At 32.3% G+C, this 14,195-nt stretch overlaps 4 protein-coding genes across 4 annotated transcripts; 3 read left to right on the forward strand and 1 right to left on the reverse strand.

Annotated features, from left to right (window-relative positions):
• The first annotated feature begins 379 nt into the window (after positions 1 to 379).
• Positions 380 to 1,025, forward strand: LOC106299501 (transcription factor PRE3-like). The gene is made up of 2 exons (XM_013735582.1): positions 380 to 651; positions 738 to 1,025. The coding sequence occupies exons 1-2, from the start codon at positions 520 to 522 to the stop codon at positions 885 to 887; spliced, it is 282 nt and encodes a 93-aa protein (XP_013591036.1). The 5' UTR covers positions 380 to 519; the 3' UTR covers positions 888 to 1,025.
• A 2,685-nt stretch (positions 1,026 to 3,710) lies between these two features.
• LOC106297028 (protein kinase 2B, chloroplastic) lies at positions 3,711 to 5,946 on the forward strand. The gene is made up of 5 exons (XM_013733303.1): positions 3,711 to 3,977; positions 4,390 to 4,712; positions 4,911 to 5,046; positions 5,133 to 5,393; positions 5,490 to 5,946. Exons 1-5 carry the CDS (start codon positions 3,890 to 3,892, stop codon positions 5,867 to 5,869), a joined length of 1,188 nt encoding a protein of 395 aa, XP_013588757.1. The 5' UTR covers positions 3,711 to 3,889; the 3' UTR covers positions 5,870 to 5,946.
• A 2,343-nt stretch (positions 5,947 to 8,289) lies between these two features.
• LOC106297029 (GDSL esterase/lipase At1g74460) lies at positions 8,290 to 10,314 on the forward strand. The gene is made up of 5 exons (XM_013733304.1): positions 8,290 to 8,590; positions 8,676 to 8,806; positions 8,897 to 9,136; positions 9,221 to 9,470; positions 9,890 to 10,314. The coding sequence occupies exons 1-5, from the start codon at positions 8,353 to 8,355 to the stop codon at positions 10,141 to 10,143; spliced, it is 1,113 nt and encodes a 370-aa protein (XP_013588758.1). The 5' UTR covers positions 8,290 to 8,352; the 3' UTR covers positions 10,144 to 10,314.
• A 178-nt stretch (positions 10,315 to 10,492) lies between these two features.
• Positions 10,493 to 11,198, reverse strand: LOC106297030. Its single transcript, XM_013733306.1, has 3 exons — positions 11,001 to 11,198; positions 10,864 to 10,925; positions 10,493 to 10,753 (listed from the first exon to the last, which is right to left on the reverse strand). The coding sequence occupies exons 1-3, from the start codon at positions 11,092 to 11,094 to the stop codon at positions 10,622 to 10,624; spliced, it is 288 nt and encodes a 95-aa protein (XP_013588760.1). The 5' UTR covers positions 11,095 to 11,198; the 3' UTR covers positions 10,493 to 10,621.
• Between the last annotated feature and the right edge of the window lie 2,997 nt (positions 11,199 to 14,195).

A 14,195-nucleotide genomic window follows, 5' to 3' on the forward strand; every position in this document is an offset into this window, starting at 1 on the left:
AATCTAACATATATACGAACTGTAACGCAAGTGTCGAATTCCAAACTGAAAACATTTCAATAAGTTTACAATTTAAGGAAATTTTGGGCTAGGCTCACATATATCATTATGTCAAACTTAGATATATATATATATATATATATACACATATTAAAATTATGAGATTCTCTGAAATCGATATATAATAAACAAAAGTTGTCAGGACGGATATAATTCAATATTTGAAAAACAAGATTCGCATATATATTTCAAATTAAAATAAAAAAGGCTAATTTCATTGCTTGTTTATATTTTTCATTAACAAATATTTTAAAAGCCTACATAAATACTACCGTCACTTCACTTTTTTCCTTCATACTCTCATCTTTACTGACTTACTCTCTCTTTTTCTCTCCTTTTCCCGGCATAACTTGTGCGTGGTCCTAAAGTCCATAACCTGTTTCATCCATAAAGTATAGTTTGCTTCAGTACCTATTACTCTTACTAGTTTCGAATTATATTCAAACTAAAAAAAAGAAAATGTCGGGAAGAAGATCACGTTCGAGGCAAGTATCAGGAACTTCAAGGATCTCAGAAGAACAGATCAATGATCTCATTATCAAGTTGCAGCAGCTTCTTCCTGAGCTCAGGGACAGTCGTCGCTCCGACAAGGTAGGCTAAATATAAGAATTTTACTTGATATACGTTATATGTATATATGGCATGAAAATGATGAAATATAGATTATATCTTGACAGGTTTCAGCAGCGAGAGTGTTACAAGAGACGTGCAACTACATAAGGAATCTGCACAGAGAGGTTGATGATCTAAGTGAGAGGCTATCTGAGTTACTTGCAAATACAGACACTGCTCAAGCTGCTTTAATCAGAAGCTTACTTACCCTATAATTCATATCTTCTTCTTCTTCTTCTTTTCTACTAATAATAATAATAATAATAATAATAGTATGTGGATTTGTTTTTCTATAGATGATATGACCTTATAGATTTTGATGTTATGAGTTAGTCACTTCTGTGTCGGTCATAAATATTCGCTTGTTTCCTATATACAACCTTTGCCCCATTTTCGGTTAATTTGTTTGTCTCTTTCTCGAATTCTGTTAGGGTTTTGTTCACCCATAGACTTGGCTTCATTCCTACCTTTAGTTATCTTTTAGTCATTTAAAGCAAGTCCTAACAACAGATCTTACATAAAACGACGAATTTGTAACATAAACATACTACTCTAACAATTTCATGTTATATTATACTGCGATAAGAGGAAGCCTTACAATTGTTCAAAAATAGAGTGGAAGCCTTACAATTCTTCGAAAATATTAACGAATTCTTATTTCAAAACCAAGAAATATTCAGAAATTTAAGATACATAATACCGACTAAATGACTTTGATTCATTTCCAATTTTTTTAAAGAACATATTGAATCTAGTCCACTAGCTAGTTTTTGGTGTTGACGACATATATTGTCGAATGCCATAACCTTTGGGGACAGAATAGTACCATTATGAGTTTATGGGGTAATTAATTAATAAAGTAATTAATTAGTTTGGGACCGATCGAGGCATCGATAAAACAATGTCATATCCGCGTATTAGCATCTTGAAGGATTGGAAGATTATATGTTTATGGACAACAAAGTATGGGGTGAATTTGAGGCTATGCACTCAAAAAAAGGAAAAAAAGCTGCAAATTTTATGACATGACCTAATTAATTCATTTTTGCCAATCTTGTTATATATATTTTACTTTTGTAGTCTTATTTCCTTCCCACCGAATATGTATCCTTTTTTTTACAAGATATTTTTGAATATTAATAAATTACATTACAAATGAGAGGATTTAACAAAAAAATTACATGCATATGAAAGAACACCTACTTCATCTTTCATATTGTTTTTCTTTCCTTGTAAGTGGCTTTCATATTGTTTTTCTCGAGTTGTAAAAATCCTAGTATATTATTACCCACTTTCCCATTAGTCCTTGACGGTAGCCCATAAGCATTTTTTAGTTAGAGGTTTCATGAAATGCCATTTTGGTGCACTGCTTTTCAAAGACAATATTAACACCAAGGCAAACTGAATCTAATAAAAGAGACTGCTACAGTGCTACTTCAACGTAGGGCGTGATTTATAAAAAATTGGCTGTGTAATTTTTGTTGCAGATGTATCTGCTGTAGCTTTTACATTTTTACTACAACCTATAAAATATTATTTTAGAAAATAAAAGTTTTACAACCATTTTTATTATTTTTTTACTGTAATTTTAGAAATTGATTTAAATTGTGATTGTTATTTTTAAAGACATTAGATAAAAACTAAAACTAAAGTAGGTATCTACAACGCAATCAATCATCCTTATAGTAATATACTGAAACTTAAGTGATTAACGCTTTTTTTTTTTTTAATTAACGCTCATTTTTTAGAGTGAAAATTTTCAACATTATTAAAAACGATACTTATTTAATTTTGAAAATTGTATTTAAACTAGTTGTATTTTTGAATGAGCACGAAGAGAATGTATTTTTTGCAGAACTATCCTGTATTTATGGTCTTTTTGCTAATCCCTTTTTAAAGTTGTTCTTTCTTATGTTACGAGACTAAACTACACTATTAATACAGATTGAAAATTACAAATTTTGATAAAAAAAAATTTTGTATTAATTTAGTATTTGGTGTCCAAATTATCTTGGTCAAAGAGTTAGCCAATAATTATATTGCCCCATAATTAAATAGCTTATATAATAAAATTTTGGATTATATTTCTCTTCAAACATGAAAATCTTCCATAACATATTACTCTCTCTGTTTTACAAAGATAGATTTTTAGTGTTTTCACACATATTAAAGAAACACATTAAATCACTATAATAAATTTATCATTTTTTGTAATTTTTAATTTTACAATAATTTTTAACCAATAGTAATTCAATAAAGTCAATTTATTTTCTTGAACATCATATTTTTTTTTCATAGAAAATACAAAAGACTATTTTTGTGAAACAAATTTTTTTTCTAAAACATCTAGCTTAATGAAACGGAATGAATACAAAATAGTAATGGACGTTAAACTGTGGGCCCGTGGCCTATCTAATTTTATTTATAGCTATACTCGTTTATCATATATTACAAGATAACAAAAAATATAACGAAATGAAGAAAAAGGTTACACATATTTTCTGACAATCTAATGCTCAGCCGAGCAATCAACAACGACATGCAAACTAAAGAAATCTACGGAATCTTCCATGACATCCAACGGATCGCCTCTGCGTTCGTCGCTACCATCGTGATAAAAATGTTGAGGTCGATATTTTGGCTAAACGAGTCCTAATGGATGTTTCTGCATTAAGCCCATTAGTAGGGTAAACTTTGGGCCCGAGGCCTTTTTCAATTTTAAGAAATATGTTTGAGCCAAAAAAAGCAATAGGTTACACATGTATGATTTACATCACAATATAAATAATTTAGTTCTTTAACTAAAGGGAAGTTGATAATTTGGTAAACTCAAAACAACAAAATATTGAAAATCCATGGGAAGAGTCAGGGCACGGGAGTTGCACGTGACAAAGGATTAGTCAACTGGTAATTAATAGGTTACTCTGACAGGAAGTTAATACACGGAAACTCCCTATGCATTCTCTCTAATTATAGTTTATCCAATTTTAATTAAATTTTCCCAATTTTCTTTGCTTCTCTAATCTCCCAGCCCAAAATATTTCAAGCACTCTGTATCAATTTGGAATCCAAACACATTTCGATCCCACCAACTCTAATCTCCACGTTCTTCCTTTCGCCGGAGGAAGAACGTCGGTGAAGACGACGGTGCGAAAGATCGATCTATAGCGTTTTACATTTGTCCAAGGGTTTTATATAATTAGACCATAGGATTAACATGGGGAATTGCTTTGAATCTTGCTCAAAGAAGAATGATAATAAGAGTGAAAACGTTGACTCCTCAGTGAAGTTGAAACCTTTTTCACGTAAGCTCTTCTCAACCTTTTGATATATCTCCTTCTTCAATTAACTATATTCATACTGGAATCTTCTAGGGTTTCTCTGAATCTTGTGAGTTAATGCATTTCTTAGGTTATTTAGGGGATTAGGTTTATGTGTAGTTTTTGGATTCGACGATGATAGAAGAAGACAAAGCTCGATTCCCCATGCAGGATCAGTGATGAGATTTTGAGAACTATAACATTTAGTACAAATTTAAATAAGATTTTGGTTTTACCAATTTGGGAACTCTATGTTTATGTATATTAACTCATATGCCAATGTTTCTTTTGCCTATACTCTAATTAATTTGCCATGACACCATGTTCTTGAAGTAGTTAACTTTTCTGTTCATAATTTCCCATTTTGATGTAAGAATGTGGCACTGTCATGGTTCAGAAGGTGATAGTGATACTGAAAGAATTTCGAATCTTTCGTATCCATGGAGTTTAAAACCTCTGATTACAAGAAAGAGTGAAGCTAGCAGCGCTCTACATGCACCGAGCAGAGAAGGAGACGTAATGCATCCCCAACATTTGAAGTCCTTTACGTTAGATGAGCTAAGGAATGCTACAGGAAACTTCTGTCCAGAGAGTCTCATTGGAGAAGGAGGGTTCGGGTTTGTTTACAAGGGTTGTATTAATGGTGGACCTCGAATCGACCTCGCTGTTGCTGTTAAGAAGCTTAAAATTGAAGGGTTTCAGGGCCACAAGGAGTGGCAGGTAAGCTTATTTTCAATATTTTGTTATGATTTCTTAGAGCCGGATCTGAAATTTAAGGAGGCTATAAACATTTTTAGGCTAATCTTCAAAAAAATTCGACAATTTGGAGATCATATGGTGTGTGTATAGGACCGGCCCTGGATTTTATCTGGCTAATATATTGAAAATGTTTTACTTTTATATTGTTTTCTCCAAAAGAGGGAAGTGAATTATCTTGGGAGATTGCATCATCCAAATCTGGTGAAATTGATTGGCTACTCCTTGGAAGACGAGAACCGTCTTCTTATCTATGAGTATATGCCTAATGGAAGCTTGGAAAATCATTTGTTTGAAAGTAAGTAAAGAAACTCTTTTCTAAATCCAAAACTTATGTTTTTTTTTTCTTTTCATTACTCATGGCCTGAGTTATGCTCCTTCTAGGAGGTTCCAATGTGCTTTCTTGGTCACTACGTATGAAAATCGCGATTGGTGCTGCTCGAGGACTATGTTTCTTGCATGATGCTAAGGACCAAGTCATTTACAGAGACTTCAAAGCATCAAATATCCTTCTCGATTCAGGATTCAACGCCAAACTCTCAGACTTCGGATTGGCCAGAGAAGGTCCAAAAGATGACCGTTCACACGTGACAACTGAAGTCATTGGTACACAAGGTTACGCAGCTCCAGAGTATCTAGCTACAGGTTTCTATTTACTCACTGATTCCATGTACGTACAAATAAACACAACACAAAAATTTCTAAAACACTTTGGTTTGCTTCTGTTCTGTTCCCCGTCAGGTCATCTAACTACGAGATGCGACGTCTACAGTTTCGGTGTAGTCTTGCTAGAGATACTCTCAGGACGTAGAGCCATAGACAAAAGCAGGGCTAGAGAAGAAGAAAACCTAGTGGAATGGGCGAAACCTTACTTGCGGGACAAGCGAAAAGTTTTTAGGATAATGGACACTAAGCTTGTGGGTCAATACCCTCAGAAAGCAGCTTTCATGATGTCTTTCTTGGCCTTACAATGTATCGGAGAGGTTAAGGTTAGACCATCCATGCCTGAGGTTTTGTCTCTTCTTGAGAAAGTACCGAATCCAAGACATAGAAAGAGTAGAAGCAAAGGTTTTGCTACCAACTCTTCTTCTGTCTTTAAAACGGTTTCTCAGACGCACTGAATAAAAAATCTTCAACCACATTATATATAATCCGTGTCAGACACACTATGTATTTGCTTGTTTTGGATCGTTTTTTGGTGGGCTATAGCTTTTTTTTTGTAGCTCACTAATAGCTTATAATCAATTCGGAAAACATAAATAAAAAGATTCCCATGATTTATAATAAAGTTTCATCCTTATATATGAAGTTATGAACATATACATATGTGTATTGTATTAGTACTACTTTTTACTCAAAGTGATTGCATTGATATATCAAAGGTCCAAAAGATATTTCAGTTCATTTAAATTATTAGGAGGTTCTCAGAGAGTCAGAGTAAATTTGTAATCTTCAATGCCTAAAAGGCTGAAACCATAACATAATAATGTTAGTTTTGTCTTCTTTATTTTTTTAAGTTTTGTCTTAAGATTTTACTTGTGTAATTGAGCTAATGACATTTGGTTATTTCAAAACAAACAAAAAATTGACTCTTTATTTCGTTTTCATTTGATTTTAGAGTATGACTGAGAGTTCCTTTGTGTTTACTCTGTTTTGGTTGGAAACAGCCTAAACTTACCAACATTTCTCTAGTTGTCCAACGGTTAACCTTAATATCTTTGAGCCAGAGTATTATCTTCGGTCCATTGGGCTTGATTAGATCCATGATTTAATCTATATTATTAAAACGGAAAAATTGTGGTGGACCTCAACTTTATTTTGTAAGTTTTTAAATTAAATGCATCTTCTTACTTTATAGTTAAACGTACATTAAATCACTAATAATACTTTCTTTATACTACTATTAATGTTTCCAAACAATATACTCATTTCTTTATACTACTATCCATGTTTCCAAACAACATTATAATTAATATTATGTCCAAACAATATAAAATATTAGAATTCATATTTTTAATATTTCAAACAATTTTCTTTCAAATAATTTAGATAGATTAAATAATTAAAAAAATTCAAATAATTTATAAAACAACGAAAAATAAATAGAACTTATTTTTAAAGGTTTAAATACTACAAAAACATTTCAATCAATAATAAATTAATTAAATTAACATATTATTTTATTTATAATTACTAAATAATGGTTATATCATTGATTTAAGTAACATAACAATTCAATAATAGCCATTACATTTATGTGTGTATATATATATATATAAACATTATACATTGTACAATAAATATAATAACAAAAAAAAATTATGAAAATGTTCAAAATATATGTTATCTAAATAAAAATGCTTAACACTAATTGTTAACAGCAATTTAAACCGATTAAAATATAAATTATTAACAAGATAAATTATTAACAAGATAAATTACACAAAACCGATTATAATATAAATTATTTCTAATTACTAAATAATGGTTATATGTTACATTTATATATATATATATACATATATATATATATATATATATATATATATATATAAACATTATACAATGTACAATAAATATAATAACAAAAAAAAATATGAAAAATGTTCAAAATATATGTTATCTAAATAAAAATGCTTAACACTAATTGTTAACAGCAATTTAAACCGATTATAATATAAATTATTACCAAGATAAATTACACAAAACAATCATTATAAAATTAATTAAGCTATGTAAAAGGAGCAATATGATCAAGACATATTTATAGTTGTTAATTACTTTATCTCTATCATTTTTCTCTATCAAAATTTTGTAGAAATCATAATTTCATAAAATTACAAAATAAGGAACTTTAAAATTTGGATTAAAAGGTGACAAATTATGAAACTATAACAATTTAAATCAAGTTGGATTATATATTGGTCATCCATCATTTCAATTGATTAGTCTCGGGTTTTAGTGATTTTTTAAATATGAATATTTTTACAAATCTAAATCGAATTGTCGGATCACCGGATTAACCAGTTAAACCGCGAGTTTTGGGTCGAATTCAAAAGCATTGATTTAAATGCAAAAATACTATAAATACACAAAATTCTTACAAATTAATAAAATATTTGTTAACTTATTAGTGAAATTTTTCGTCATAAAATAATCCGCGCTTGCTAAGCGCGGATCAAGATCTAGTAGTAGCTTAAAAGAAGAAATTACAGACGAACCAAACATTGAAATTCTAGAAAATACTCGGAATAGCTTTTCTCTATGGAGTTCACAAACTAGACTTTGAAATTATTATGTTGTCACAAAAGCTTTGAAGTTATTTACCCCCACGAAAACAAAACAGTTCCCAAGAGAAACAAAATTACGAATTTACGGACAAGAAACGGTTACAACTTATGAGACCAACACGAGGAAAGAGTAGTTGAAAGTAGGTTTGAATAAAACATAAAACAAAAAATAATATACAAAATCAGTTGGTTCATCAACTCAAAATCTACCTTCACTTTTCTTACTTGTCTTATATTTCACCTCCAAACCCCCTTTTATAAACCACCAAACAAATCGTTCTCAATCAACACACATTTTGATTTTGTTGTGCGACATGAAGTACTTCTGCGCTATATTCGTGTTGCTCATCGTTCTTGGACTCAATGCTTCTGACGGCTACGATTGCAAGATCGTCCAGTTTATATTTGGGGACTCGTTGTCTGATGTAGGCAACAATAGGAACCTACCGAGGAGCTTAGCGCAGGCGAATCTGCCCTTTTACGGTATAGATTTTGGCAATGGTTTGCCTAATGGAAGGTTCACTAATGGCCGAACTGTTTCAGACATTATAGGTAAGTCATGTGTGCATGTTATATAACGAACGTGGTATATCATGTGCATTACTTTCTTATATAGCGGTTTTATTTGAATTTTCAGGTGATAAAATTGGGTTACCAAGACCAGTAGCCTTTTTGGATCCATCAATGAATGAAGATGTTATACTTGAAAATGGAGTGAACTATGCTTCAGGAGGTGGTGGAATCTTGAATGAAACTGGTGGCTATTTCGTAAGTCTCATTATTATTTTTATTTGCATAAATAAATGAATAAGTTTCAAAGAAATGATTTTTTATTGTGTTGTTGCTTTCATTGTGAAGATCCAAAGATTTTCTCTATGGAAGCAAATAGAATTATTCCAAGGGACACAAGATGTAATTGTGGCAAAGATAGGGAAAAAAGAAGCAGACAAATTCTTCCAACAAGCTCGATACGTCGTCGCTTTAGGCAGCAATGACTTTATTAACAACTACTTGATGCCTGTCTATGGCGATTCTTGGAAGTACAATGATCAAACATTCGTCGACTACTTGATGGAAACACTTGATTCTCAACTCAGGGTTAGTATTTAAACAAAGACTTTATTACATACTTTTATTTTTATAAATCGACCGATACATATTCTTTGTGATATGGTGTTTTAGGTGTTGCATAGTTTGGGAGCGAGGAAGCTAATGGTGTTTGGGTTAGGACCAATGGGTTGTATCCCACTTCAAAGAGCTTTAAGCTTCGATGGTCAATGTCAAAACAAGGCTAGTAATCTTGCTAAGAGATTCAACAAAGCTGCAGCCACAATGCTCCAAGATCTCGAAACCAAGCTCCCAAATGCAAGTTACAAGTTTGGTGAAGCCTATGACCTTGTCAACGACGTCATCACTAACCCACAAAAATACGGTATGTATATATATAACCAAAATAAAATATAAAATTCATGACCACTATTTATAACGTTAATTTAAATAATTAATTAATCTAAATATGAATACTTGGTAAATGTAATGAATGCTTAAGGGACCCAATTGAGATGTGAAAAACAATATACAAGTCATGACCGTTATTTATTTAAAATATCTCAGTATTCACACACACAATTTAGTTTCTACGGTTGTACCAAAATAATTTGAAAGATTATATATTATGATCATAAAATGCAAAAAAAAAATAAAAAAATCAATCTGGTTAATAGAAGTAAATGTAGTACTAGTTGTGATAACTTAATTGCATATATATTACCTTTTCTCTTAGTTCATTTCTACAATGATCGGGTTAATTAACTTATTTATACGTTTTGTGTGTATGCAATGTATACACAGGATTCGATAACTCGGATTCGCCGTGTTGCTCGTTCTACAGAATCCGGCCGGCGCTGACATGTATTCCGGCGTCGACGTTGTGTAAAGACAGAAGCAAGTATGTGTTTTGGGATGAGTATCATCCCACCGATAAGGCGAACGAGCTCGTTGCTAATATTCTCATCAAAAGGTTTGATTTCATGCGTGCTGACGACGGTCCTTCCGACTCTCCTTCTCCCGCCCCGGATCTTGCTCCTTCTCCCGACGATAACTAACTGATTGATGTCTTAATTATATATAATGATTTTCGGTTTATGTATATTTTGTTGATCATGTTGTGGAGAATCTCGTTTGTCCTAAATTTTTAATTACCATTTTTGTTGGGTAAAATAATGTTCTGTTTCTGTAATATCTTCATATTCTGTTGTGTGTCTTATAATAGTAAAGATATCATCATGCGTTGAGGTGGTTGTTGTGTCCTCCACTCCAATCTCCACCAAATAAAACTAAAACAACAGTAGCTCAGTGGATGACATAACGTTAGCTAAAAGTTAATTGCCAAATTGTTTAATTACATAAACCGAAAAGTGACCTTTCTAGACATGGGTTCATAAAGTTGGAGTCTTAAAAGAATATTTGATATCTTCGCATAGCCTTTTAGATTAGGATTCCATAATGTTAAATCTTTGATACGTAGCATATAAAATTGTGATTATTAGTACAATTTTTGTAGGTGCTCTACATTATAATAAATTAGCAGTCAGGGCAATGTGATCTTGGAGTGTGACGGTTATTAGCACCTGACCCTGGATAATCGTTAATCTCCTCAACATCCATCAACCTCCGTGTCCTTGTTCTTCTCTTGGGATCGATCTCAATTCGTCTCTAATGAAACCATTCAGACAAACAAACAAAAAATCAAGAACAAGAGTCAAAACACAGAAGAGATACGGTCTTTGTATGCGTTCGTGTATATGTGTGGAGTGGTTTCTTACCAGGTGGGTAGTCTCATTCAATTCTTGTCCTTTGGTTCCATAGCCGATCTGTGTCTCAGTTTCTGTAATAAGCAAGAAGTTAAAGCAAGAAAGAAACTTGAGGAGGTTAGAGAGACTAAAAGAGAAATATTACAGACTTGGAGTAACTAGGACAGGCTTCAATACGATCACAAGAGACAGAACAGCTAAAACCAAGAATGTTCGAAGTTTTAAGAGTTGTCTTCTCGCCATCTTAAAAAACCGAAGACGTGTTCTGTTTCTGCTCTGTTTCTTCAAGCAAATCTTTGTCCGATATATATAACAAGCATATGTGATCTTTCTTTAAAGATCAGGGTTTATCGTGGAAGAAGATATAGATATTAAAGTAGAGGAGATTGTGGAAATTTTATCACTTTCTTTTGATATCTACCGTTGATTGTGGAAACAAGCCTTTTGTGTTGGAGACATCACATGATGCTCATCAAAATAAAAGCTCTTCTTATTTTAAGTACTAGTGTTGTATTATACAATACTCACACTGACACACAAGAATATATACAGATCTGCTGAATATCATGTATGTACACACAACATACCTAGACATGTGTATACATAAACTTGTATGTATTGCTACAGTGATTCAAATTAATGTCTGATCAGAACATACTAAATGGCCTCTTTCGAGTTATTCTGGTTGGTGAGAAACACTAGATTAAGATCCGCTTTTTGCATGAGATGAACATGGAGAATTGCCACTAATACCACTTTTCTAATACCACTTTTCAACTTTACACTTTTCAACTTTACCATTAAAATTTTAATGGGTAATGTACCATTATACCATTATCTAATCAAACATAAACCTATGTCTTTTCCAACAAGAATTTTCAAATTCTCCAAATCGATCGACGAATCCAGCGAGAGAAATTAGACGATTCCGGCTTCGACGATTTCGGCGAGAGATTCAACGATTCCGACGAGAGATTCGACGATTCCGGCGAGAGATTCGACGATTCCGGCGAGAGATTCGACGACTCCGGCGATTTTCCTGACGAGATTTGATTATTCCGACGACGTTGACGTCCGACGAGATTTGGCGAAGACTACAAGCTTAAACGAATAGAACAATCTCTCTTCACGAACGCGTAACAAAGGTCAGAGGATAATAGATAGTGATTTTCGTCTCTTTTCTGTAATTTTTGCTTGGTTTCTCAAAATCGATCGGTTTCTGGGAAAGAGACGAAGTTTTTCTCATGAAGTTTTCAAATCTCAGATTTATAAAACCCTTATAAATTTTTATTATGAGGAACATAGTGTTATGTATTTTTCTTTTTGATATATCTTGTTGATCATTCCTTCTTTAATCCTCATGTTCTTATAATCAGGTTATGATGATCGAAATATGTTCAATATGTGGAGAATGGAAACTAATAAATGGAATTCACTGGGATTTCATAGTGGATGATCAACGAGGATCCTCTCTTAGTATGATTCATGAAGATATCAGCTACAATGATTTGATTGTGGCTGTTTTAGAAGATTTTGGAATTGATGGCAACATAAACAGTGTAAATCTTAGCTATGCCTCACCTTCAAAATTAAACTTTGGTACAAAAGAGCTTCCTCCAGCATTTATTAGGAATGATCGTCAAGTAACATCTTCTCTGAACAAACTTAAAGAGAATGGAGACTTTCATCTATGTGTAACCATTAAGGTAACTGCATGAAACTCTTTTGTTAACTTGTTTGTTTATTAGAGTTATCAGTTATTTTATAAGGTAGTATGTAGTACTAATGATTTGCTCATTGCTTGAGGAAGTATGCCATAGCAGTATCTATTACAAACTTTTACATTTATAAGACCTTATAATAATAATTGTGCATTTTGGAGGATCATTACCACATATATTTTAACTATTAGCTTTTATGTTTTTTTTTTAATGTTTCAGAGAAGAACTCAATTATCACCAATGATTGTGTCAAATATGATCTAGTCACGGGGTGAAGTTTTAATTAATCATGATTTGACTATTGCTAAAAATAGTAATTCGCTTGAGGTATTTATTACAACTCTTATATTTATAAGGCCTTATAAAAACATTATAAATGATTCTATATTTAGCTTTATCTTTTTATGTTTCAGAGGGAAACACAAATATCACCAATGATTGTGTCAAATATGGTTCAGACACAGGATGAAGTGTTAATTACTAATGATTTGCCTATTGCTGGTAGTAGAAATTTCTGTTTATGACACCTTATGACACCTTTAAAGTTTATAAGAACCTTATAAAATACAAGGTACAAGATTCATTACTAGCTTTATGTTTTAATGTTTCAAAGAGGAACACAAAAATCATGATTGATTATGTCAAACATGATGCAGACACAAGATATATTAGAGACAGTCTTATTTCTCCTTCAAGTGGTCTTGTTAGCAATAAAGTACATATAATTTTTTTCTTTGTTAAATATAAATATATAAGAGTTTAATCAATGTCATATAATAGGTTATAAATTCTATTTTTAATGTACATGTTTCATGTTTTTATCTTAGAGAGGATTTGACTCGATTGGACTTGTTGTATATGGGTCTGGAAAGTCAAAATTGACATTTTTTTCTAGTAGACGTGGTAGAGAAAGCATGAGAGAAGATTCACATTCCCATTCAGATATCTTGTCTCCAATTTGTTTAACAAATCAATGTGATGATGATGATGATGATTTGTTATGCGGGAAGTTTTTCAAGGATAAAAGGAAATGAGCAGAAAGTTGAGGTTGCATGCAGTTAGCAAAAGCTTTGAGTTCCACACAGAATATTCAGACAAAACACGTTATGTTCTTAGTTGTGTGGATGAAATATGCAGTTGGAGTTTACGTGCAAAATCAGTTAAAGGATCTCAGAGTTTTTTTGTTCGCCATTATGTATCTAAACATACTTGTGACACTTCTCTGAGAAGTGTTAGTCATCGGCAAGCTACTGTGAAACTGTTGGGAACTATGGTCATCAATCATTATGATGGAGGAAAGATTGGGCTGAAACCTAAACAGATCATGAAAAAAGCTAGAAAAGATCATGGTGTTGTGATTTCATATTCAAAGGCTTGGAGGTCTCAAGAGCACGGCCAAGATATAGCTAGGGGTACTCCTTATGACAGTTATGAAACTTTGCCCAGCTGGTTTCACATGATAAAAGAAAAGAATCAGGGTTCTGTGATTTTTATCGAAGTTGATCTGTTGGGAAATTCAAATACGCATTTTTGTCGCTTGGTCCATCTATCAGAGGGTTTAAGTTGATGAGGAAGGTACTTTCTGTTGATGGTGCCCATCTGAAAGCAAAGTATAAAGGGACT

The sequence above is a fragment of the Brassica oleracea genome, chromosome C6 (genome assembly GCF_000695525.1).
Source record: "Brassica oleracea var. oleracea cultivar TO1000 chromosome C6, BOL, whole genome shotgun sequence".
Lineage (NCBI taxonomy): Eukaryota > Viridiplantae > Streptophyta > Magnoliopsida > Brassicales > Brassicaceae > Brassica > Brassica oleracea.